At 48.6% G+C, this 27,023-nt stretch overlaps 1 protein-coding gene across 14 annotated transcripts in view; it reads right to left on the bottom strand.

Annotated features, from left to right (window-relative positions):
* Positions 1-27,023, bottom strand: part of dtnba (dystrobrevin, beta a) — a 705,977-nt gene that overhangs the window by 424,621 nt on the left and 254,333 nt on the right. For all 14 annotated transcript variants that reach the window (XR_005460995.1, XR_005460994.1, XM_038800081.1 and 11 more), the window contains one exon: positions 21,351-21,436. Coding sequence is in view for 12 of the 14 variants with exons in the window: in XM_038800081.1 (XP_038656009.1) it covers positions 21,351-21,436 (86 nt within the window). In the remaining 2 variants the exon portion in view is untranslated. The remainder of the gene's footprint in view (positions 1-21,350; positions 21,437-27,023) is intronic.

The following is a 27,023-nucleotide window of genomic DNA, read 5'->3' as shown; positions in this document are numbered from 1 at the left end:
AAAACGGAGTCCTGTGCCCCGACCCGGACCGTATGCGTCCCCTCTTAGACCTCCCTCTCCCTCATTGTCCCAGGGCCCTCAAACGGTGCCTGGGGTTCTTTTCATATTATGCCCAGTGGGTCCCTCAGTATGCGGACAAAGCCCGCCCACTCTTTATGGCCACACTCTTTCCTCTGTCAGCTGAGGCTTGCCAGGCCTTCACCTGCATCAAGGAGGACATCGCCAAAGCAGCCATGCAGGCGGTGGATGAATCCGTCCCCTTTCAGGTGGAGAGCGACACCTCTGAGGTAGCTCTCGCCACCACTCTGAATTAGACAGGGAGACCAGTCGCCGTTTTCTCCCGAACCCTCTCCGCTTCGGAACTTCGACACTCCTCAGTCGAAAAGGAAGCACAAGCCATCGTGCAAGCTATACGACACTGGAGGCACTACCTCGCAGGTAGGAGGTTCACCCTCATCACCGACCAAAGATCGGTTGCCTTCATGTTTGACAACTCACAAAGGGGCAAAATTAAAAATGATAAAATCCTGCAGTGGAGCATCAAACTCTCCACCTACAAGTACAATATTATGTATCGACCGGGGAAGCTCATCGAGCCCCCAGATGCCCTGTCCCGCGGCACGTGCGCCGGCGCGCAAGACGACCGCCTGAAAGCTATCCACAATGACCTCTGCCACCCGGGGGTCACCCGGCTCGCCCACTACATCAAAGCCCGAAATCTGCCTTTCACCACCGAGGAGGTAAAAGCCATCACCAGGGATTGCCCGATCTGTGCGGAGTGCAAACCGCACTTCTATAGACCAGACAGGGCCCACCTGGTCAAGGCATCCCGACCCTTTGAACGCCTGAGCATCGATTTCAAAGGGCCACCCCCCTCGACCAATCGGAATGTGTACTTCCTGAACGTCATCGACGAGTTCTCCCGCTTCCCCTTTGCTATCCCGTGGCCCGATATGACCTCCCACACAGTCATCAGAGCTCTGCATAGTATCTTCACCCTGTTCGGGTTCCCCAGCTACGTACACAGCGACAGGGGTTCGTCTTTTATGAGCGACGAGCTGCGTCAGTACCTGCTCGACAAGGGCATCGCCTCGAGCAGGACTACCAGCTACAACCCCAGGGGGAACGGGCAGGTGGAGAGGGAGAACGCAACGGTCTGGAAGACCATCCTACTGACCCTCCGGTCCAGGAATCTCCTGACCTCCCATTGGCAGGAGGTCCTCCCCGACGCGCTCCATGCTATTAGGTCCCTCCTAGCACAGCCACCAACCAGACCCCTCACGAACAGCTATTTGTTTTTTCTAGGAGCACTACCACGGGGTTTTCGCTCCCAGCTTGGTTGAATACACCGGGCCTGGTTCTCTTCCAGAAGCACGTCCGGGCACACAAAACTGACCCACTCGTAGAGAGAGTGCTCCTCTTCCACTCGAACCCCCAAGACGCTTTCATCGAATACCCTGACAGCTGTCAGGACGGTTTCCCTCCGGGACCTGGTGCCTGCAGGATCCAACTCCAACACCACTACCGCCGAGGTACCCCTCACACTACACCCCACCCACACTCCGCGCCTTGCGCCCCCGCACCTACAGGATCACTGCCCGTGCTCCGCGCCCCCGCACCTATGGGTTTCCGGCGCTCCCCGCCGCCCGTCGAACCAGTCGGGTACGAAGCTCGGACCGAATCACACCCGGAGTCCACTATCGTACCCTCACCGACCGTCACCACCCAGCCACCCGAAGAGGCTGCAACCCCGGTGCTCCGCCGATCCCAAAGGACGAATCGGCCACCGGACCGGCACAATTTGTAGACCCATTACCCCTGCCGGACTTGATTTTTTACAGGGGGTTAATGTGGTGAATTATAAACCTAGTAATTCACACTGTGTTGTATCATATGTATTGTGTCCTTGTGGGCTCTGTATATGAGCCGTTGCACGGCTCTGCCCACAGGGGGAGAAGAGGAGTTTGTACTGGGCTCCACCCTTGGCTCCGCCCATGGCTCCTCCCACTAACCGGAAGTATAAAGCTCTGCAGTCATGAGCCTGCTGCCAGTTCATCTCGTCGCAGGCAGGCTCAATTGTAAGACTATTAAAACCACTGTTCACTTCCAATCACGTGTCTTGTGAATTGATGGTCTCATCACCACCATTAATGGGTAAACTGAGGTACACTTACATGGTTTTTGTTTTTTGTGCAACAAATATATAATGCTCATCACCCTTCTGTCATCTTTCCAAATCCAGTGAATTTTAGAAAGTTGTAATGAACCTTTCTTTTAAAATAATATGGGGCTGGACACTTGCCTGGCTTCAGTCCCAGCAGTTTATCCCTGCATATTTTATGTTTAAAACAACTGTTTAATTTCCTCTCTTTCATTCTTCCATTTATTGTCTCCTCCCCTTCCACCGGGAAGAATTAATGACATTTTTTACAGAGTCAGAGAAAACAACTTGTACTGCCAATGCCCCACTCAAACCAGCTGCTCAGAGACAAACACCATAAATACTTCCCAGCTTCAAGCATTTATTGTTCCAAGTGTTACAATATATTTGATTAAATATCAAATGTTTTAAGTATCAATTTAATTTAAGAGAAAATATCAACATGTTAAACAGATTAATTTTATTAAAAACAAAATAACATATTGAAAAATTCAGCGCTTCAACAATCTCCAGCAAATTATTCAAAGGCAAAAACTGTTGAACCCTAGAAAAGTTCATTTGCCCAACCTTGCAGACAACAAATGCTCATGAGCAGCAAAGTTTTGGGGGAAAAAGACAAAGGAAAAAGGAAAATCTAGCATTTCAATCCATGACCACATTCACTGATTTTCTGCAACTTCTCTCACAAATTTAAAGATTCACTACTTCACTAAAAGATTAACTGCTTCATTACAAACATAAATACTCAAAGCTGCAATGTTTCAGTTTGGATCTCTGACTTGAGCTAGGGTGACAGTAGAAGCACTACAATTGGTGTAGGTGCATCTGGGCTGGTCACGACACATTAAGGCTGGGCTGTCATGCATCGGTGGCCTAATAATCGGCTCAGTTGATATTCATAAATTTATAACAGACAGCTGGACAAATCAACAAGGAGTCAATGCCTCCAAGAAGATAGAAAATTGGCAGGAAAAAGAAAGACAAATGTACTCTTGTGCAAACACCTATTTACTACTTTTTATATATTTCGCTCATTTTAATTTTTCATTAACATTAATCAACACTCCGAGATTAAACATTTAAACTCACTCCTGAAAAATAAATAGCTGAGTGGACAAATGCATCATCTAACACAGTATTGTGTCATACAGGTCACAATACCCCGAGCTATGTAGTGAGAATGCTGGTAATGGTGCTAATTTTGCATTTAGCAACACTTGCTGTGAAGTAATGGTGACCATTAAAACAACATAGACTGGACTTCCGGTGGCGGCCATGGAGGAGTAGGTCGCACATTTGATAGCTCCCGCCTCTGACGGACGTGTGGACCTTTTTCTCCCATTTTTTAACGGATTTTAGTGGATGAATCGATGAAGAGAGAGACGTTGAGGAGAAACCCCCTCCAGTGCATGGAGAATTGGACCAGAAGTGGCCGTGTGAGAAGACAAAGTTCTACAAGAAAGACGTGAGCAGAGCTGGCAACGCAGGAAGACATGGCGGAGAAGCATGGCCGTGGAGAGATGGCACAGTGGTCAATGGAGCAGCTGGTGAAGTTTTTTGAAGAATGCTTCGCCAAGCTGAAGAAGGACACACTGGACCCAGTCAAGGCTTTGATTGATCAGGTGGTGCAGAATCAAGAAATCCATGGACGTGCGATCCAGGAGGTGAAGAAAAAGGTGTCAGAGCACGAGGAATACATAACCGTGTTGGAGACCAAGGTGGAGATTATGAATGATCACCAGAAAAGAATGCAGGAGAAGCTGGAGGACTTGGAGAACAGGTCCACCAGGCAGATTCTGAGAATCGTCGCCCTCCCAGAGGGCAGTAAGGGATTGGATGCGAGGGCCTATGTGACGAACATCTCGGAGAGGTTGATGGGGGCTGAGGAGTTCCCTGAGCCTCTGGAAGTGGATAGAGCACATAGAGCCCTCGCGAAGAAGCCCCGAAGAAGAACGAGTCGTCAAGGATGATGGTGGTATGTGTGCACCGGATCCTGGACAGAGAACACATTCTGCGGTGGGCAAAGAAAGAGCGGAGCAGCAGGTGGGAGAATTGAGAGCTGCGCATTTATCAAGACCTGGGCACGGAGTTGGCCAAGAGGTGAGCCGGGTCTAATCGGCTCTCTTTAAGAAGGGGGTGAAGTTTGGGATGCTGTACCCAGCGCGTCTGTGGGTCACATATGAGGACCGGGAAATCTACTTTGAAACACGATGCCTTGATTTCCTTCAAGGAAAAAAGACTGGATGTGAACTAAAGACACTGGAGCTTTGGGGAGAGTATTGTAATGGCGATTTGTTAATAATCAATTTTTGTGTGGCGGACCCGGTGGGGGGAATGCCGGTGGTGATGGGGATTCTCCGGGAATTTGGAGATTTCTCAGGGTATAAGCTTAACTTTGGGAAAAGTAGGGCAGCACGGTGGCACAGTGGTTAGCATTGCTGCCTACGGAGCTGAGGACCAGGGTTCGAATCCCGGCCCTGGGTCACTGTCCGTGTGGAGTTTGCACATTCTCCCCGTGCCTGCGTGGGTTTCGCCCCCACAACCCAAAGATGTGCAGGTTAGGTGAATTGGCCACGCTAAATTGCCCCTTAATTGGAAAAAATAATTGGGTACTCTAAATTTTTTTTTTTTTTAAACTTTGGGAAAAGCTAGCTGTTTGTGGTACACCCAGGGGACCAGGAGGGGGGGATTAGGAGGCTCCCACTGAAAAGGGCGGAGAGGAGCTTCAGGTACTTGGGGGTTCAGGTTGCCAGGAGTTGGGGGGCCTTGCATAAGCTAAACCTCACAGGGCTGGTGGAGCAAATGGAGGAGGAGTTTAAGAGATGGGACATGCTGCCGCTGTCCTTGGCGGGTAGGGTGCAGTCAGTCAAGGTGATGGTGCTCCCGAGGTTTCTGTTCCTGTTCCAGTGCCTCCCCATCCTTATCCCGAAGGCCTTTTTCAGGCGGGTTAACAGGAGCATTACGGGGTTTGTTTGGGCACAAGGGACTCCAAGGGTGAGACGGGTGTTCTTGGAGCGGGGCAGGGATGGGGGGGGCTGGCGTTGCCCAACCTCTGTGGGTATTATTGGGCTGCCAACGCAGCGATGGTGCGTAAGTGGGTAATGGACGGGGAGGAGGTGGCATGGAAGAGGCTGGAGATGGCATCCTGTGTGGGTACGAGCCTCGAAGCGCTTGCAACGGCGCCGCTGCCGCTCCCTCCGACGAGATATACCACGAGCCCGGTGGTGGCAGCTACCCTCAAGATTTGGGGGCAATAGAGGCAGCACAGGGGGGGAGGTGGGGGCCTCGATGGGGTCCCCGATACGGGGGAACCACCGGTTTGTTCCGGGGAGAATTGGTGGCGGGTTCCTGAGTTGGCACAGGACAGGTGTCAGGAGGCTGGGGGACCTGTTCATAGACGGGAAGTTTGCGAGCCTGGGTGAGCTGGAAGGGAAGTTCGGGCTCCCCCCGGGGAACACCTTTAGGTACATGCAAGTAAGGGCGTTTGTCAGGCGGCAGGTGGCGGGGTCCCCCCTGCTGCCGCCGCGTGGGGTCCAGGACAGGGTGCTCTCGGGGGTATGGGTTGGAGAGGGGAGGATCTCGGAAGTGTACCAGGTGATGCAGGAGGTAGACGAGGCATCGGTGGAGGAGCTGAAAGATAAATGGGAGGAGGAGCTGGGTGAGGAGATTGAGGAGGGGATGTGGGCGGATGCCCTAGAAATGGTGAACTCCTCCTCTTCATGTTCGAGGCTTAGCCTCATACAGTTTAAGGTGCTGCATAGGGCTCATATGACCGGGACAAGGATGAGCTGGTTTTTTGGGACCGAGGACAGGTGTATTAGGTGCTCAGGGAGCCCAGCAAACCATGTCCACATGTTCTGGGCATGCACAGCGCTGGGGGAATTTTGGAAGGGTGTAGCAAGGACGGTATCGAGGGTGGTAGGATCCAGGATCAATCCAGGCTGGGGACTCGCAATATTTGGGGTTGCAGTGGAGCCGGGAGTGCAGGAGGCGAAAGAGACCTTTGCGTCCCTAGTAGCCCAGCGGAGGATTCTTCTTCAGTGGAAGGATGCAAGGCCCCCAAGCGTGGAGGCCTGGGTCAACGATATGGCGGCGTTTATTAAATTGGAGAGGGTGAAGTTTGCCCTAAGGGGGTCAGTGCAGGGGTTTTTCAGGAGATGGCAACCATTCCTAGATCTCCTGGCAGAACTGTAAAAACAAAAGGGGGTTGAATATCTGTTTTTTTGTGAAAATTTGAATAAAAATTATTTTTAAAAAAAATAATCACTTTTGTGCAGGTTTGAATAAGTAGTGTTAAGTGCAAAATGGGGCTGTTTCGGAGTCGAAAGTTAACTTTGTTTTACTGGGAGCTGGATGGGGAGAGGGGTTCCTATGGTTGTTTTTCTACAGTTTTTTCTGCTGTTTTTTACTAGGGAATGTGATGCTTTCAGTGTGTCCAAGCGAGGCGGAGGAGAGAGAACAATGGGCAGACAGTCTGTTTGGTGCCATGGGCGGGAGCTATCAGGTCAGCTAGTTCAGCTGGCTCACGGAAGCAGAGTGATGGGGCACGTGATGAGCTTGAGCTTGATGTGGGTGGTTGGGTTTCTGGTGCTGTTACCAGGGGGAGGGGGTGGGGAGCTGCTTTGCTGACAGGGGAAGAACTGTTTGTTACTGGGGACAAATGAGAGGTCGAGGACGGCGGATGCCCGATGGTGAGACGGGTGTTCGATAAGATCCCAGACTTAGAGTCACATAACTTGATCATGGGGGGAGATTTTAACACAGTCATTGATCCGGAATTGGACCGGTCAAAATCCAGGACAGGGAGGGTGCCAGCCGTGGCAAAGGAATTGAAGGTGTTTATGGAACCGATGGAGGGAGTAGACCCATGGAGGTTTGCACGACCACGAGCGAAGGAGTCTTCTTTTTTCTCCCATGTCCACAAGCTATACTCTTGCATCGACTTTTTTGTTCTGAGCAGGGCGTGGGGGTGGCGGATACTGAGTACTCGGCAATTGGGTGGATCTACGGATTTTTTTGGAGAGAGGACAACGCCCGCTATGGAGGCTGGATGTGGGGTTGCTAGCGGATGAAGCGGTCTGTGGGCGGGTGAACTACCTGGAAACAAATGATATGGGGAGGTCTCTGCAGCAACGGTCTGCGGAGCTTTGAAGGCAGTCGTCAGAGCGGAATTAATCTCGTTACGGGCCCACCGAAAAAAGGTGGAATGAGCCGAGAGGGATAGGCTAGTTGGGGAGATACTTCAGGTGGACAGGAGATACTCGCAAGCCCCGGACATGGGGTTACCGAAGGAGCGGCGGAGGTTACAGGTGGAATTTGGGCTGTTGACCACAGGGAAGACAGTGGAACAGCTGAGGAAGGCAAGGGAGGCGATTTAGGAGTATGGGGAAAAGGCAAGTAGAATGCTCGCGCACCAGCTCAGAAAAAGGGAGGAGGCCAGGGAGATAGGGAGAGTGAAGAATAGAGGTGGGATCATGGCCCTGGACCCAGCGGGGGGTGAATGAGGTGTTTAAGGACTTTTGCAGTAAATTATATGAGTCAGAGCCCCCGGCTGGAATGGAGGGGATGAGGCAGTTCTTGGGTCAGTTGAGGTTCCCAAGGGTGGATGAGGCTCTGGTGGAAGGGCTGGGAGCCCCAATTGAAATTGAAGAAATAATAGATGGGTTGGAGGGCATGGAATCTGGCAAGGCCCCGGGTCCGGACGGCTACTCGGTGGAATTTTATAAGATTCTTTCGGAGATATTGTGCCCACTGCTGGTGAGGGCATTTAATGAAGCAAGAGAGAAGGGAGCCCTCCCCCCAACAATGTCATAGGCCTCAATTTCATTGATCCTGAAACGGAAGGGGGATCCAGGGCAATGTGGGACATACAGGCCAATTTATCTTCTGAATGTGGACGCCAAACTGCTGGCTAAGATATTGGCCACAAGGATAGAGGATTGAGTCCTGGGGGTGATAGGGGAAGACCAGATGGGGTTTGTAAAGGGCAGGCAACACACGGCCAATGTTCGAAGGCTCCTAAATGTTATTATGATGCCCTCAGAAGGAGAGGAGATGGAGGTGGTGGTCGCAATGGATGCGGAGAAGGCTTTTGATCGGTGGAGTGGGATTACGGTGTGGGAGGTGCTGGGAGGGTTTGGGGAAAAGCGAGATGTTCGCGATCCAGGCAAGAGGACAGGAGAAGAGACTGGGAGAGCTGCCGCTTAGAATGGTAGGAAGGAGCTTTCGATATTTGGGAATCCAGGTGGCTTGGGAACGGGATACATTGCACAAGTTAAACCTGTCCCGACGAGTAGAACAAATGAAAGAGGACTTTAAGAGATGGGGCATGCTCCCGCTGTCACTGGCAAGGAGGGTACAGACCGTGAAAATGACGGTCCTCCCCAGATTTCTGTTTGTCTTTCAGTACCTCCCCATCTTCATCCCAAAGGCCTTTTTCAAGCGGGTGAATAAGATTATTTTGGGCTTTGTGTGGGCGAGTAAAACCCCACGAGTGAAGAAAGTGTTGCTGGAGCGCAGTCGGGTGTAGGGTGGGTTGGCGCTGCCGAACTTTTACTGGGTGGCAAATATAGCCACGATTAAGAAGTGGGTAGTGGGGGAGGGGGTCAACGTGGGAACGAATGGAGGCGGCGTCATGTAAGGACACAAGTTTGGGAGGACTGATTACAGCTCCTCTCCCATTCTCGCCAGCCCGATACTCCACAAAAGTCCGGTGGTGGTGGCGGCCCTGAGAATCTGGGGGCAGTGGAGGAGATATAAGAGGGATATAAGAGTGGAGGGAGCATCGGTTTGGACCCGATTTATAATAATCATCGGTTTGTACCGGGAAGGCTGGATGGTGGGTTCCGGAGATGGCAGAGAGCAGGAATTAGGAGGATGGGGGATCTATTTATGGACGGGAGCATCCCCAGCTTGAAAGCCTTGGAAGATAAATTTGAATTGCTAGAAGGGAATGGGTTTAGGTATCTGCAGGTAAGAGACTTTTTGAGAAGGCAGGTTCCGGCCTTCCCGCTGCTGCCGCCATGGGGGATACAGGACAGAGTAGTTTCCACGACATTATGTGGGAGAGGGGAAGGTATCAGACATCTACCAAGAACTTATGGAATCGGAGGAAACTCCGATAGAGGAGCTAACGGGCAAATGGGAAGACGAACTGCGGGGAGAGATAGAGACGGATCTGTCGGTGGATGCCCTAAGCAGGATTAACACATCCTCACCATGTGCCAGCCTTAGCCTGATACAATTCAAGGTAGTCCTCCGTTCACATATGATGGTGGCCCGGATGAGCAAGTTTTTCAGGGTAGAGAGGTGTGCGAGAAGTCCAGCAAATCATATCCACATGTTTTGAGCATGCCCAGAGCTCAGAGGGTTTTGGTAGGGTTTCGCTAAGGCGATGTCCACGGTACTCAAAACACGGGTGGGGCCGAGTCCGGAGGTGGCAATCTTTGGAGTGCCGGAAGAGCCGGGAGTTCAGGGGATGAAAGAGGTTTTGGCCTTTGCCTCCCTGTTAGCCCAGAGATGAATCTTATTAATGTGGAGGGACTCGAAGTCCTCGAGTGTCGAGACCTGGGTCAGTGACATGGCTGGCTTTCTTAGTCTCGAGAATATAAAGTTCGCCTTAAAGAGGGCCAATGCTCGGGTTCACCCAGAGGTGGCAGCCGTTCGTTGACTTTCTCGGGGAAAATTAAAATGTCAGCTAAAGCAGAATTCCAAAAGGGGGGGGGGCAGACTGTTGTTTTATTGTTGGGTGGTGTGAAGATTGTGTTGGGACTGGAAATGTTTATTGTGCCATGTTTATATCACTGTTATTATTATTATTATAAAAATTGCAAATACCCTTGTGGTAGTCACCACTGATGTGTTATACTGTATATATGGGTTTTACGGTAAGGCCCCTGTACTACAGGTACGAGGGTAGATCCCTGCCTGCTGGCTCCGCCCAGCAGGTGGAGTATAAATATGTGTGCTCTCCGAACAGCAGCCATTTTGTCAGCTGCTGTAGGCGGACACACATCTCTGTGCAATAAAGCCTCGATTACATTCTACTCTCGACTCGTCGTAATTGATAGTGCATCAATTTATTACACAGAGATTTTTCAGAGATGGACCTCCGCATCAAGCCGAATCGCCTGCAGCTGCATCCTCAGGCAGACAACGCCAAAAAAGACTTCGAACATTGGCCAGCCTGTTTTGAAGCTTACATCAGGTCTACGCCAGACCCAATTCCAGAAGCACAGAAGCTCCAGATTCTGTACACACGGCTGAACTCCAACATTTTTCCCCTCGTCCAGGGCGCGCCGACCTACGGAGTAGCTATGGTGCTACTGAAGGAGAATTACACTCAACGGACCGACAAAATCTACGCCAGGCATCTCCTATCCACACGGCACCAACTTCCCGTTGAGTCTGTGGAAGATTTCTGGCATGCCCTGCTCAACCTGGTGAGAGACTGTGACTGCCAGGCCATTTCGGCCACTGAACACTCGAACCTGCTGATGAAAGACACGTTCGTTACGGGCATAGGGTCTGACTATATCCGCCAGCGCCTCTTAGAAGGGGCCACGCTTGACCTCGCGGTGACCAAAAAACTAGCGCTCTCGCTTACTCTGTAGGATCCCACTCCATAGCGATCCGGGGGTATGCCGTCCAGGGCGTAGAGTTCAGCGGCTTCCGCCTCTATGTCCTCCCCAACTCTGCACTGCCTTGCTACTCAGCCTAGACTTCCAGTGCAACCTCCAGAGCCGAACCTGAAATTTGGCGGGCCCTTACCACTCATTACTGTTTGCGGCCTCGCGACCCTTAAGGTCGACCCGCCTTCCCTTTTTGCAAACCTAAGCCCGGATTGCAAACCCGTCGCCACCAGGAGTCGACGGTACAGTGCCCAAGACAGGACTTTCATCAGGTCTGACATCCAGCGACTGCTCCGGGAAGGTATTATCGAGGCCAGCAACAGCCCCTGGAGAGCCCAAGTGCTAGTGGTGAAAACCGGGGAGAAAAACAGGATGGTCGTTGACTACAGTCAGACCATCAAACGGTACATGCAGCTCGACGCGTACCCCTCCCACGCATATCTAATATGATCAATCAGATTGCACAATACCGGGTCTTCTCGACAGTGGACCTGAAATCTGCCTACCACCAGCTCCCCATCTATAAGGCCATACACTGCGTTCGAAGCTGACAGCCGCCTTTACCATTTCCTTCGGGTTCCCTTCGGGTTCCCTTCTGGCACCAGGTCCCTGAGGGACCTGGCGCCAGCTGCGTCCCCACACACCCCACCTCTGCCCCGGCGCCACCCTCCCTTCCCCCAGCGCACCCCACTGCAGCCCCCGCTCCAGGACAATCCGTCTTCCCCTTGCTCCCACCCTGGGATGAAGAGAATTTCGACATGCTCCCGGAGTCACCGAAGACCAAGCTGACGCCAGAGTCGCCACCAGCACTGCGGCGCTTTCTACGACAAATCAAGGCACCGGATCGTCTAAATTTGTAACATTCTCTGTGATTTTTAAAAGCACTTTGTATGTATATAGTTCTCCACCACCCTGCTGGACTCATTTTTAACAGGGGTGAATGTGGTAGTCACCACTGATGTATTATACTGTATATATATATATGGGTTTTACGATAAGGCCCCTGTACTATAGGTACGGGGGTAGATCCCTGCCTGCTGGCTCCGCCCAGTAGGCGGAGTATAAATATGTGTGCTCTCCGTACAGCAGCCATTTCGTCAGCTGCTGTAGGAGGCCACACATGTCTATGTAATAAAGCCTCGATTACATTCTACTCTCGTCTCATCGTAATTGATAGTGCATCAACCCTAATAAAAATATATTTTTTAAAAACAACATAGGTTGTGGTGAAAACCCACCTGGTTCACTAATGCTCCTTCAGACAATGGGTGGATTCTTCGATTGGGAGAGTCCCGCAGCCATCCACACACCCGCACCTCCCTCCAGCAAGACAGCCCCGAACATCCCCCCCCCCCCCCCACCCCCGGGTTGCCAAGGTACCCCCTGCCCCAGGCACGGAGGTGACCTGACCCGTCCCCTCACGGACCCACTAACGAGGGAGACTTTCCTCCCAGGAATCCTGTAATAGGACCACCCCCCCTCTGGACCTCTGTCGTGGTGGGCTTCCCCCCCCCCCCCAACTGAAGTCCCCGTGTAATAGGGAGCCCCCCCCCCCCCCCCCCCCCCCCCCCCCCCCGCCTATATGAATCCATGTAACAGGGAGAAATGCTCCAGGGACCCCTGTAATGGGGAGTATCCCTCTCCCTGGGGGACCCCTGACTAAAGGAACCTCTCATCCATCCCCCCCCCCCCCCCCCACAAATGAGATTTATCTGGAAGCTAGAGAGCGGTCCAGAAAGGGGCAGTATAAAACATTACAGCTGTGACACTTACATGGAGGCTTCATGGGGCTGGTTTAGCACACTGGTCTAAATCGCTGGCTTTTAAAGCAGACCAAGGCAGGCCAGCAGCACGGTTCAATTCCCGTACCAGCCTCCCCGAACAGATGCCGAAATGTGGCGACTAGGGGCTTTTCACAGTAACTTCATTGAGGCCTACTCGTGACAATAAGCAATTTTCATTTTCGTTTTCATTCCATTTCATTTTTCATGTGTCCATTTCTGGAAGGAGAACAGCTGTGACCTGTGTTCAACCCCACAGATCCATTAGCTGCAAGCCTTTCCTAACTTTCAAGGAGTGGGCTGTGATTGACAGCTTCCAGAAACCAGCTGATTCATTCATCTCCCTTCATGGGTCAGTGGGATTGCAAAGGACTGACCTCTCTTTGATGTGGTCAATGTTTGTAAACATTGGGGTTTCACCACTTACAGTCACTCATCCATGAAAGGAGATGAATGAATCAAGGCTACAGCTGGTTCCTGGAAGTTGTCAATCACAGCCATCTACTAGAAAGTTACGAATGTGATTCCCGGCCCCAGGGACAGAAGTATCATGGAGGACCAGAGCATAGAGTGCCAGGCCCACTAAGTGGGTGCAAATGGGTCATTAAGATCCATTTTCATTAATTTAAATCCTCCCGCTGACGAGTGGTCGTGGACCTTGATTCCGGTGCCAGCAGGGGTTGGGGGGGGGTTCTGAAGCATCGCGTTTAGATCAACGCCCATCCACAATCCCTATTTCGCAACTCTCCGCTGCATCAAGGGCCTCAATACCGGCATGAGCCAATGGAGAACCCAATCAGAAAACTGCCATCCTTATCTGGCCTACATCTGATTCCAAACCAAAAGCAATGTGCTTGACTTTTAACTGCCATAAGACCATAAGACATAGGAGCAGAATTAGGCCACTCGGCCCATCGAGTCTGCTCCGCCATTCAATCATGGCTGATATTTTTCTGTCTACTGCCTTCTCCCGATCCCCTTATTAATCAAGAACCTATCTATCTCTGTCTTAAAGACCCTCAGTGATTTGGTCTCCACAGCCTTCTGCGGCAAAGTGTTCCACAGATTCACCACCCTCTGGCTGAAGAAATTCTTCCTCATCTCTGTTTTAAAGGATCGTTCCTTTAGTCTGAGATTGTCTCCTCCAGTTCTAGTTTTTCCTACATTTTTTTCCTAATCGAAAGTTTAAAAACATGTTCATATATGAATGTTAATATGTACACATTTTTGAGAAATTCTTTCCCCGCCAATGCCATAAAAATCAACTTCGGGTAACAGCAGATAAAAAAAATTAAGTAGGAGGGCAAATACCGAGTAAGCTGACAATGCCAATCAGGTTCCCCCCTACATTTCCTTGGTGAAATCATCCAAAGAGGTCTGTTCCACCAAGCTCTAGTCTGATTCTTAAACAGATAGTATCAGAACAAACAAAACGTGACAGCACGTTATTGCCGAGAGTCCCAGTCGCTGCAAAAAATAAGATACATCGTTATTCAAAAGAATGTTCCACAAATGCAGTACCACATGATTGCCACGAGAGAGCAATCAAACATGGTCATGGTGCCCTTAAACAAGGAGTTCCTGTTGAATAGAATGCTGCTGAAATTGGCAAGACTAAAATACACAAATTGAAGACAGTCTTCCATTCGTGGCAAACTCCTCGGTGTTCTATATTATATACTCATCAAACAGTGGTCACCAGGCCGGTGAACAAAAATGTAGAAACATATACACTCGGCTGCTCGCAATGGATTCCCACAGATACAATTTAAATCCCGGCTTCAATCAGTAGTTTCACAGTTTTTAATTTTGAGGTTGTAGAAAGATTAGGGACAGATGCTTTAAAAAAATCTAATTTTATAGAGATCTGAACCTTGCAAGATGATGTTGCAACAATTAAAAAACAACAGCACGGTAGCATTGTGGATAGAACAATCGCTTCACAGCTCCAGGGTCCCAGGTTCAATTCCGACTTGGGTCACTGTCTGTGCGAAGTCTGCACATCCTCCCCGTGTGTTGGTGGGTTTCCTCCGGGTGCTCCGGTTTCCTCCCACAGTCCAAAGATGTGCAAGTTAGGTGGATTGGACATGATAAATTGCCCTTAGTGTCCAAAATTGCCCTTAGTGTTGGGTGGGGTTACTGGGTTATGGGGATAGGGTGGAGGTGTTAACCTTGGGTAGGGTGCTCTTTCCAGGAGCCAGTGCAGACTCGATGGGCCGAATGGCCTCCTTCTGCACTGTAAATTCTATGATCTATGATCATATCAATGTAAGATTTCAGTCAATGAACTTAGGGCAATTTCAGAAATCCAAGATCATTGTGAAACCTTGTAAGATCTAGAAACCAGAAACTTTCCAACACAATATTTCAGTGTCAGCTTTGCAAAGAGTAAATTTATTCCTGCACATCAAGAGTGAGGTCTCACAATTTGTCAGGATTTATCCCAATCTTCCATAACTCTGCTGGAAACAGGTGGAAAGCCAAGGAAAAAGGCAAAGGCCTGGCTGTGCAAAGTCTCTGCAATTCTGGGGAGGACCTGGCAGAACTCCTGACCCGAAAATTGCTTGACGATCCAGTGCACCACATCGTCCTGCCCAAAAGTGACTTGATCCCTAAAGGAGGGCTTTGAAAATAAAAAAAACATATGCAGGCCAGTCAAGGGAACCATCGCTGGCATAGGACGTAGATAAACCCTTCATTCTTCTCAAACGGTAGATCAAATCGAAAGTTTCCATGTGTACATGGCAAAAAAATGCCAGAGAAGGACTCAGTGGTATGTTTGGTCATTAAGTATACCTCTGTTATCACAATTATTGTCCAGATCCCATCCGTCAGATTCAAGGCCATCGGCTTTTTCTTACAAAAAGAGGCCCAAATCCTTTTGTTCCACATTTTCATTTTAAAAAAAAATCAATATTATTAGTTCCAATCAGTTTATTTCTATCTAAACAGAAAAGCCAAGTGAACTAATTGGTGACCATGCTTATAATGGAATGTAAACAATCCGTGCTCACATTGTCCATGTTCATCTGAGTAAATCTTCCCAGAAGTTGAGGTCACCCGCATTTACAGAATATGAGAGATTTATTGATACAAGAAGAGAGCATCAGGATCATGCCAAGGTCACGATATGAGTGGGGGAGAAAGAGAGAGGCAAGGAGCAGCAAAAGTCAAGGTGCAATTAAGGCAGCAGGAATGTTTGGGGTCAGTTAAAGGGATTGATAAACATTGAGGCATGGGGAAACACATCAGAATCTCAGTGGGTGTTATGACTGGAACAAGATAGCATTGCCCATTTCAGACAAGGAGATTAGCAAGTGACTAAACTCAACAAGGAGAGCTTTTCCTAAAAAGTCCAATTCCTTCAGATCTGAAATTTTAAAAAGTAGATGTTCTAAAATAAAATGCAAGTGCTGGCACTAACAAAAATATATTTTTAATGAGTATGACATAAATGTAACCTGAAACTGCACTGTGGAACTGCAGTTAGTTATCATTCTTTATTGCCCATTTTCAGGGTGGGGGGGAAGGGAGAAAGCACTTCATTATTATGGTAGACAATAAAGATAATGATCATCTGGAAAAGGAAATACATCACATTTAATAATAATATAACTGGTAAACAGATATGGTTGGCATCTTCATCATCCACCATGATGGTCAATTGGTGCTGTAATGGGGAGCGAGGGTGCTGATACATAGTCAGAATTGATAAATCATTGACAATTTTCAAATGTTCATTCTACACATAGGGCAAATGAATGAAATAAGAATGCAAATACATTTAATTTGATCGCTTTTGGCCTGTGCGATTGATTAATGTTCAAATGAGACTGGTGTTTGTCGGATTTACCATTAGGATTTGTCATGTGAAAGATCTAGCGGATAAGTAGTAAGGAGAGAATCACGGTGCAAAGAAAAAAACAATTTACATTTTTAAAAATCAACAGTTTCAGCAATGGGTGAGCTATTTTTTTTTAAATGGACAAATTCACCTCAGAATTTCGGAAAAAATGAGAATCTGTTCCGTTCAAAGGGGAGCAGTAGTGAATGATTGTTTTTCAGACTGGAGGAAGGTATACAGTGGGATTCCCCAGGGGCCATGTTAAGACGACTGCTTTTCTTGGGTGCATAGATCACAATTTCAAAATGCACAGATGGCATAAAAAAGCAGCTATCGCAAATTGTCAGGAGGATATTGACAGTCTTCAAGAGAGTGTAGAAACGCTGGTGGAATGAGCGGATAACATTTAAGGCAGAGAAGTACAAAGTAGTATATTTCTGGAGGAAGGTTGACATGAGGTAATACGTATTAAATGGTACAATTCGAAAGAGGTGTGGGGACAGAGGGTCCTGAAGGCATACGTGCATAAAATAATCAAGTCGGCAGAGCAGGCTGAGACAGTGGTTAAAAAAGCATGCGGGATCTAGGACTTTATAAGTAGAGGCACAGTTTACTCAGTGTTCAAAATCATGACCGGTTTAGACAGAGAGAAATAATTCTCATTGATAGAAGAGTAAAAAAAACAGAGAACTGCTGCCTCACAGTGCCAGGGACTCGGGTTGATTCCGGCCTTGGGTTACTGTCGGTGTGGAGTTTGCACTTTCTCCCCATGTCTGCGTGGGTTTCCTCCCACAGTCAAAAGAAATGCAGGTTAGGTGGACTGGTTATTGACCCTTAGGTTAGGTGGGGTTATAGGGTTAGGGCAGGGAGTGGGCTTAGGTAGAGTACTCTTTCAGAGGGTCTGTGTCGACACAATGTGCCAAATGGCCTCTTTCTACACTGTTAAGGATTCTATAATTCTAAGATGAATGGCAAAAGAACCAACAAGGAAGTCTTTTTTATTCAGTGAGTTGTTAGGATCTGGGCTGCACTGCCTGAGGGTGTATGTGAGGCAGATTCAATCATGGCTTGCAATGGTTATCAAATCAGCACCTAAAGGAAAAAACTTGCAGGGTTACAGGGACTGGGACTCACTGGGTTGCTCTTGCAGACAGACAGCCACTGACATACAGGACACATGGCCTCCTTCTGTGCTGCAATCATTCTTTATTTCTACAGCTATCCAGCTTCATTAGTTTGGTAATTAACTAACTGCAGTCTGGTTGAAAGAATAGTTTACAGATTTCTCTCAACACTTTGACAACACCTCACGTGGAAAATCAAAATAGCTTGGGAGAACCAATGAAGGAAGGCTGCAGTAATTTCCCAAATATTGTAAACGATGTGCGGAAAAATTGGCTCAAAATGCATGAGCATTAAAAAAAAAGTACCTATAAGCTGAAATGTAGCAAAGTCTTTAGAAGATAGGTGCTGTGCAAACAGAACCAGAGGACATGTAAATGAAGATGGGTGTAATGAGACTATAGGGCCTGGCATAGGTAAAGCAGTGACCTGAACTTCAAATGGGAAGCACTGATGCAGGCTTTGCCTCAGGACTAGCATTCACCAAGAGAATCACTTGGCTACTTCTGGTTCAAAAATTAAATCAGGTCAGCCAAAGAACATAGAAACTCCTGATATGAAAATGCTTCCATGACAACATAACGAGTCAGTTTCTAAGAACATATTGGTTAAAGAAACCTGCTCGTCTGTCACCAATGCATATCTGAGAATAGCAAACTATGATTTGCCAATTATGTGCTGGCAACAGGTAAGGTCCCTGTGATGAATTATATTTCATATTTGTTGCAGTGATGTTATTGGAAAATGGGTTTAAGATTCACTCAGCCAGTATGTGTGCTAAAGTTGTGACTAAGGGGGTTACAAAATGAGGTAATTATTGGTTTTAACCATTTACTTCTTTATAGATAGTGGGCTAATGGAATATTGTTTTGGGTTTTGGAAGATCCCTGGGGTGCAGATCATTTATGAGGGATTGTGTTTTTGTCCTGGCTAACCAGGTCATGGGACTTCTTGTGGGAGGAGACACAAGAATGCCTTATGCTTAGGGTAGAGATTAGGTAATTAAGGTGAGGAGCCCGGTCTGTCTGTAGTTTTCAGTTTTCCACAGAATTTTAAGTTGAAGAAAAGTGTTTTGAGTTTGCTCCTGTAAGATTCTCTCCAGGTTTCAACACATAAAAAAGCAAGTAAACCTCATTGTTAACCTCCTTGAACTATATTGGTTTACTTAACTGGAATATATATACTTGAGGTGTAGGGAGTAAGTTAAAGTTTTTTCCCTTTATTTAAGAACTTAAAATAATTACTAATGTGACTGATTTTGTGTTTAAATTAAAGCTGGTTTGAACACAAAAGATATCTATTGGTCAGTGTCATCACTCCTGTGGTGCAGTCATCTTTCCTTCCAGATTTCCAAATGCAAATAGCTGGGTTCTCATCCAGGATCCCAACATTTCTCACTGCCAATGCATTATGCGAAAATCTAGGCTAAAACATCAGGGAGGATCCAATAACAAAACTAATTCTTGCTCCAATCCACTTTGTGGTAGATAGTACCTTCAATTTTCCCTTCCACCAAGTATTGCAAGATCAAGGGGCGCGACTCTCCGCTCCCCACGCCGGGTGGGAGAATCGCGGGAGGGCCAGGCAACTCACGACACGCCCCCCTGGCACCCCCCACGATTCTCCCACCCCCCCCCCTCCCCCCGCTTGGAAGAATCGGCCCACGCCATTTTTCACGGCGACTCTCCGGCCCGGATAGGCTGAGCGGCCTGCCGCTCGCGACCGGTTCACGACGGCGGCAACCACACCTGGTCGCTGCCGTCGTGACCATGGGGGCCAAATGCTCGTTTGAAGCTTGTGGGGGGCGGAGAGGGGATTGAGCACCATAGCCGTGCTCGGGAGGGGACTGGCCTGTGATCGGTGCCCACCGATCGTCAGGCCGGCGTCTCAAAGCGACGCATTCTTTCCCTTCCGCCGCCCCGCAAGATCAAGCCGCCATGTAATTTATTAATAATAATAATAATAATAATAATTTCAGTTATTCGAGGTTACTCCCCATAGTTAGAGCTGATATAAAAGGTATTATTATACTGCTGGAATTGGCGGCATGGTAGCACAGTGGGTAACACTGTTGCTTCACAGCACCAAGGTCCCAGGTTCAATTTCAGCTTGGGGTCACTGTGTGTGCGAAGTCTGTACGCTCTCCCCTGTGTCTGCGTGGGTTTTCTCCAGGTGCTCTGGTTTCCTCCCACTAGTCCCGAAAGGCATGTTGTTAGATAATTTGGATATTCTGAATTCTCCCTCTGTGTACCTGAACAGGCGCCAGAATATGGCGATTAGGTGCTTTTCACAGTAACTTCATTGCAGTGTTAATGTAAGCCTACTTGTGACAACAAAGATTATTGAAATATTGAATGCAGTGGTTATATGTAGGACTCCGACCATTTACTAGAATGTACGGCACAGGAACAAGCCACTCATCTCAATTATCCCATTTTGTTAATGCGCCACACAAGCAATGTAAAATGAAGATGCCAACCTCCAGAGACCCATTCTTTCTTTTATTTGGCAATTAAGGTGAGGGATATTAATGCATGGGAACTCAACTATTCTCATTCAATTGCTGAATGTTAGTATCAAGTATTCCCAAGTCACGTATGGTGCAGTGAGGTGCAAAGTAAATCTTCAGCCACTCTGCCCTACAATGCGCTTCAGTACAAACCCCAGAACGGCATGCCTCCAGAACCAGTGAGATATTTACTTTTCATTTCCCATGCCAGCCATTCCATGGCCCTTGAATGGAACTGCAATTAGGTCTAATTTAGTGAGAGTTCTGTACTTCAGATTTGTGCCCACAAAACATACTGCTGAGATTCTCCAAACTCACATCACGTAGAGCCCATCGGCACAATGCTCTGACAATGCACAAATTAAACCAATCACAAAACAAACCAGCTGAAATTGACACTTCCTTCACTCCGCTCCCAATTGAAGACGTTGTCAGGCCGTGGCTCGGAATCTTAATATAAATCCAACAATTGTATTTTCCATTATACATACAAGGCTGCCTTACATGATAAATAGAAATCTTGAAAATAGTCCCTCAAGACCTTCATGTACATTAGGGATTTAATATCCAAAGATAAATAAGTTATTTCAGCATATTTTCCCTCAACAAGGCAATTCAATTTTCGATGAAAACAATAGGTACAGATCGCGCACGCAAATATTAGAAGCCAAACAAAACCAGTTAAACCTCCAATAGGAATTTGGCTAAGGCCAAAATAAACTAAAGTAATTTCCTGATTATTCCAACATATTTCTAAACAATACAATTATTTTCTAAGAACCAAACAGAAAATATAGCTCCATGTGTAGAGTACTTGTTCTGCATTGTACTGATAATGAGTAACATGCATTTTAATCCCCAATGTATTGAAACACTGAGTTTAGAGTTGGTCAAAACACCGAAATGTGTCTCTCCATGAAGAGTGCACTTGTTGGTCTCCCGCAGTGGCTCAAACCAATACTTACTTCAGCCGTAGGCCAGGGTCTCTGTACTTAGCACTTCAATGCCCTTCAATTAGGCAAGAAAAACCCACCTGGATTTCACACCCCTTTATTACTATTCAATGACTCCGATTTTAAGTGTGCATGGTCTGACATTGGCGGAGAGCAGGACTAGACTGGGCTCTTTTGGCTCGCCGACAAATAAAAACATGCTGGCACTCACTATTTGGCCAGTCACATGGGCTGCAAGAGCACCTAGCCCAAATCAAACAAAATTTTCTGCCAGTGAGGGACAAAAAGAGAAGCGGGGAAAGTAGCGTAATCCTAAATAAACTTGCATCCAAATTTTCTTTTCTACTTACACCGCAGTTTGTCCAGGATCTTTCCTCCACACATTGTTGCCAACATAGCTTTGACTGAGAAGACAGTCAACTTTCCATGACCCTCACTGCAAAAGAAAACTGAACTAGTTAGTACACCTCAGGAATGGGAGCAACATGAACTGGAAGTGCACGACAATTACATGAAAGGTTCCCTGCACTCCTAGAGTACTGTTGATGCTATTTCTACTGCAACGTAACTATAGTCAAGAGTTCCACTTTACAGTAAAAGACAATTAATACAACATTGTAAACATGTTGGCGGGGGTTGGTCTGGGGGTGGTGAAGGGGATTACAGGGGAGCACTATCTGTCAGGCTAGGTCCGCGTGTGGCCGGCGCCATGTTGTATGGCGTGACCGCTGCAGGTCGCCGCCGTGCGTATGCGTGGCCATGGACCTAGCAATTCTCCGGTCATTTCTGTCAGCAACGCCGGGGTTTTACATGGCACAGCTGCTAGCCCCCCACCGAGCGGAACATCGGTGCCGGGGCGGCGCAGAATGTTTTGTTTTAAGACTAGAGACATACTCTGGACATAGCCTCAAAATCGGAGAATTCAGCCCAGAGTCTCCCAAATGGAGTGTCCTGCCCTATATTTACTGCAGAGAAGAGGCACAATGATTCTTTTTTCTAAGAAGAATGAGAAGCATTATGAACTGAATGGCACAAATTTAAAGGGAGTATCGAAACAGCGAGAACCAGGGGTTGGCATACACAAAATGACACGGCAGACTGAGGAGGCTGCCAAAGGGGTATGTGGTCCTTGACTTTATTTCTCGAAGAACAGAGTAAAAGAAGTTTGGCACGGTGGCACAGTGGTTCGCACTGCTGCCTCACAGCGCCAGGAACATGGGTTCAATTCAGACTTCAGGTGATTGTGTGGAGTTTGCACATTCTTCCCGTGTCTGCGTAGGTTTCCTCCCGCAGTACAAAGATGCGCAGGTTAGGTGGATTGGTCATGATAAATTGCCTCGGTGGGTTTACGGGGATTGGGTGGGGGAATTGGGCCTCGGTAGGGTGCTCTTTCAGCGAGTCGGTGCAGGCCCGATGGCCCGAATGGCCTTCTTCTGCACTGTGGGGATTCTATAATTTTTATAAGATGCTGGCTAAGTACCAACTAGAGTACTGTGCTAATTCCATGCACCATACACTTCAGGAAGGATGGCAACGCCATGTAGGGATTTACCAGAATGGTACCAGGGATAAAAGTCTTCAGTTCTGTGGAGAATTAAAAACTGGGAATGTTCTTTTTGGAGTATAGAAGGCGATTTCAAACAGGTTCTCTCTCCTTGCTCACTCATTCCACTGACATCATTTATGGACAGTAAGAAGTCTTACAACACCAGGTTAAAGTCCAACAGGTTTGTTTCAAACACGAGCTTTCGGAGCACGGCTCCTTCTTCAGGTGAATGGAAAGGCTTGTTCCAGAAATGTTTATATAGACACAGTCAGAGATGCCCCGGAATGCGAGCACCTGCAGGCAATCAAATCATCAAAGATGCAGAGAGAGAGGTAACTCCAGGTTAAAGAGGTGTGAATTGTCCCAAGCCAGTTCAGTCGGTAGGCCTCTGCAAGTCCAGGCTTGTTGGTGGGGGCCGAATGTAATGCGACATGAATCCCAGATCCCGGTTGAGTCCGCATTCATGCGTGCGGAACTTAGCTATAAGTTTTTGCTCAGCAATTTTGCGTTGTCGCGTCTCCTGAAGGCCTCCTTGTAGAATGCTGACCCGGAGATCAGAGGCTGAATGTCCTTGACTGCTGAAGTGTTCCCCAACTGGAAGGGAACAGTCCTGCCTGTTGATAGTCGCACGATGCCCGTTTATTCGTTGTCGCAGTGTCTGCATGGTCTCGCCAATGTACCACGCTTCGGGACATCCTTTCCTGCAGCGTATGAGGTAGACTACATTGGTCGAGTCGCACGAGTATGCGCCGCGTACCTGGTGGGTGGTGTTTCCACGTGTAATGGTGGTGTCCATGTCGATGATCTGGCATGTCTTGCAGAGATTACCCTGGCAGGGTTTTGTGGTGTTGTGGTTGCTGTTCTGAAGGCTGGGTAATTTGCTGCAAACAATGGTTTGTTTGAGGTTGCGCGGTTGTTTGAAGGCCAGTAGTGGGGGTGTGGGGATGACCTTGGCAAGATGTCCATCCTCGCTGATGATGTGTTGGAGGCTGCGAAGAAGATGTCGTAGTTTCTCCGCCCCAGGAAAGTACTGGACGACGAAGGGTACTCTGTCAGTGGTGTCCCGTGTTTGTCTTCTGAGGAGGTCGGTGCGGTTTTTTGCTGTGGCGCGGTGGAACTGTCGATCAATGAGTCGAGCGCCATATCCCGTTCGTACGAGGGCATCTTTCAGCATCTGTAGGTGTCTGTTGCGCTCCTCCTTGTCTGAGCAGATCCTGTGTATACGGAGGGCTTGTCCATAGGGGATGGCTTCTTTAATGTGTTTCGGGTGAAAGCTGGAGAAGTGGAGCATCGTGAGATTATCTGTGGGCTTGCGGTAAAGCGAGGTGCTGAGGTGACCGTCCTTGATGGAGACGAGTGTGTCCAAGAATGGAACTGAATTTGGAGAATAGTCCATGGTGAGTTTGATGGTGGGATGGAACTTATTGATGTCATCGTGTAGTCGTTTCAGTGATGTCTCGCCGTGGGTCCAAAGGAAAAAAATGTCATCGATGTATCTGGTGTATAGCATCGGTTGAAAGTCCTGTGTGGTGAGGAAGTCCTGTTCAAACTTGTGCATGAAGATGTTGGCATATTGAGGTGCAAATTTGGTCCCCATGGCTGTTCCGTGCGTCTGGATGAAGAATTTGTTGTCGAAGGTGAAGACGTTGTGGTCTAGAATGAAACGGATGAGTTGCAGAATTGCGTCTGGAGATTGGCAGTTGTCGGTGTTGAGGACTGAGGCTGTTGCAGCAATGCCGTCGTCATGGGGGATGCTGGTGTAGAGTGCCGAGACATCCATTGTGACGAGGAATGTTCCTGGTTCAACTGGTCCATGGGTGCTGAGTTTCTGTAGGAAGTCTGTCGTGTCGCGACAGAAGCTGGGTGTACCTTGTACGATGGGTTTCAAGATGCCCTCGATGTGGCCAGAGAGGTTCTCACACAGGGTCCCATTGCCTGAAACGATAGGACGGCCTGGTGTGTTGGCCTTGTGTATTTTCGGGAGGCAGTAGAGATCTCCAATGCGGGGATTACGTGGGATGAGAGCACGTAGGGTGTTCTGAAGGTCTGGATCTAAGGTCTTGATCAGTCTGCTGAGTTGGCGGATGTGTTCCTTGGTTGGATCTGCGGGTAACTGCCTGTAGTGTTCCTGGTTGTCGAGTTGTCGGTATACTTCTTTGCAGTAGTCTGTTCTGTTCAGTATGACGGTGGCCCCTCCTTTGTCTGCTGGTTTGATGACGATGTTGCGGTTGGTCTTGAGAGTGCGGATGGCGTTGCGTTGTGCTTGGGTGACGTTTGAGGCTGCCTTGTGATTGCGAGTGATGAATCTGGCATTGACACGACTTCTGACGGCTTGAGCATACATGTCGAGTCTAGGGCAGCGGCCTTCCGGAGGGGTCCAATTTGACTCTTTCCTTTTCGGTTGCTGCACTGCAGATCTCGCGGTCTGCTGTTCCGGTTCATTGGTCGTGTCCCTGGGTTCGCTGTCGGCCTCTTGGGGTCTGTGGAAGAATTCCCGGAGCCTCATTCGCCTGATGAATTCCTCCGTATCTGCCGCGAGACTGATGGGGTCCATTTTGGTGGTGGTGCAGAAATTGAGCCCTCTGCTGAGGACTTCGATTTCGTCTGGTTGAAGGGTGTAGTCTGACAAGTTGACAATGGATTTCCCTGTATTGTTTTCGACTGTTGTACCGGGAGAAGCTTGATTGCTGCTGGTGGTGATGCCAAGTTTCTCAAGCTTCCTGTTCTTGGTGTGCATGTAGGTGGCATAGTATTGCTGTCTCATCTGTTTGGCGGTGTTCCGCAGCTGGTCTGCTGTGTCCTGAGCGCAAGTTGAGAATATGGCCTCTCTCTTGGTTTCCAGGTTGCGTCGACTGCTGTAGAGTTGGTGTACGAGGTGTTTGAGGAGTGTGACAGAGGTGCGGTGGCAGAGTCTTTCAGCGTAGTCTGTGTTGTAAGTCGACTTGAGTGGGTTTTTGATCTGTAGTCCTTTCGGGATCAGACTACACCCTTCAACCAGACGAAATCGAAGTCCTCAGCAGAGGGCTCAATTTCTGCACCACCACCAAAATGGACCCCATCAGTCTCGCGGCAGATACGGAGGAATTCATCAGGCGAATGAGGCTCCGGGAATTCTTCCACAGACCCCAAGAGGCCGACAGCGAACCCAGGGACACGACCAATGAACCGGAACAGCAGACCGCGAGATCTGCAGTGCAGCAACCGAAAAGGAAAGAGTCAAATTGGACCCCTCCGGAAGGCCGCTGCCCTAGACTCGACATGTATGCTCAAGCCGTCAGAAGTCGTGTCAATGCCAGATTCATCACTCGCAATCACAAGGCAGCCTCAAACGTCACCCAAGCACAACGCAACGCCATCCGCACTCTCAAGACCAACCGCAACATCGTCATCAAACCAGCAGACAAAGGAGGGGCCACCGTCATACTGAACAGAACAGACTACTGCAAAGAAGTATACCGACAACTCGACAACCAGGAACACTACAGGCAGTTACCCGCAGATCCAACCAAGGAACACATCCGCCAACTCAGCAGACTGATCAAGACCTTAGATCCAGACCTTCAGAACACCCTACGTGCTCTCATCCCACGTAATCCCCGCATTGGAGATCTCTACTGCCTCCCGAAAATACACAAGGCCAACACACCAGGCCGTCCTATCGTTTCAGGCAATGGGACCCTGTGTGAGAACCTCTCTGGCCACATCGAGGGCATCTTGAAACCCATCGTACAAGGTACACCCAGCTTCTGTCGCGACACGACGGACTTCCTACAGAAACTCAGCACCCATGGACCAGTTGAACCAGGAACATTCCTCGTCACAATGGATGTCTCGGCACTCTACACCAGCATCCCCCATGACGACGGCATTGCTGCAACAGCCTCAGTCCTCAACACCGACAACTGCCAATCTCCAGACGCAATTCTGCAACTCATCCGTTTCATTCTAGACCACAACGTCTTCACCTTCGACAACAAATTCTTCATCCAGACGCACGGAACAGCCATGGGGACCAAATTTGCACCTCAATATGCCAACATCTTCATGCACAAGTTTGAACAGGACTTCCTCACCACACAGGACTTTCAACCGATGCTATACACCAGATACATCGATGACATTTTTTTCCTTTGGACCCACGGCGAGACATCACTGAAACGACTACACGATGACATCAATAAGTTCCATCCCACCATCAAACTCACCATGGACTATTCTCCAAATTCAGTTCCATTCTTGGACACACTCGTCTCCATCAAGGACGGTCACCTCAGCACCTCGCTTTACCGCAAGCCCACAGATAATCTCACGATGCTCCACTTCTCCAGCTTTCACCCGAAACACATTAAAGAAGCCATCCCCTATGGACAAGCCCTCCGTATACACAGGATCTGCTCAGACAAGGAGGAGCGCAACAGACACCTACAGATGCTGAAAGATGCCCTCGTACGAACGGGATATGGCGCTCGACTCATTG

This window comes from Scyliorhinus canicula, chromosome 6 (genome assembly GCF_902713615.1).
Source record: "Scyliorhinus canicula chromosome 6, sScyCan1.1, whole genome shotgun sequence".
In the NCBI taxonomy this organism is placed as follows: domain Eukaryota; kingdom Metazoa; phylum Chordata; class Chondrichthyes; order Carcharhiniformes; family Scyliorhinidae; genus Scyliorhinus; species Scyliorhinus canicula.
The sequence above is the reverse complement of the archived record's forward strand: the minus strand, read 5'-3'. Positions and strand labels throughout refer to the sequence as shown.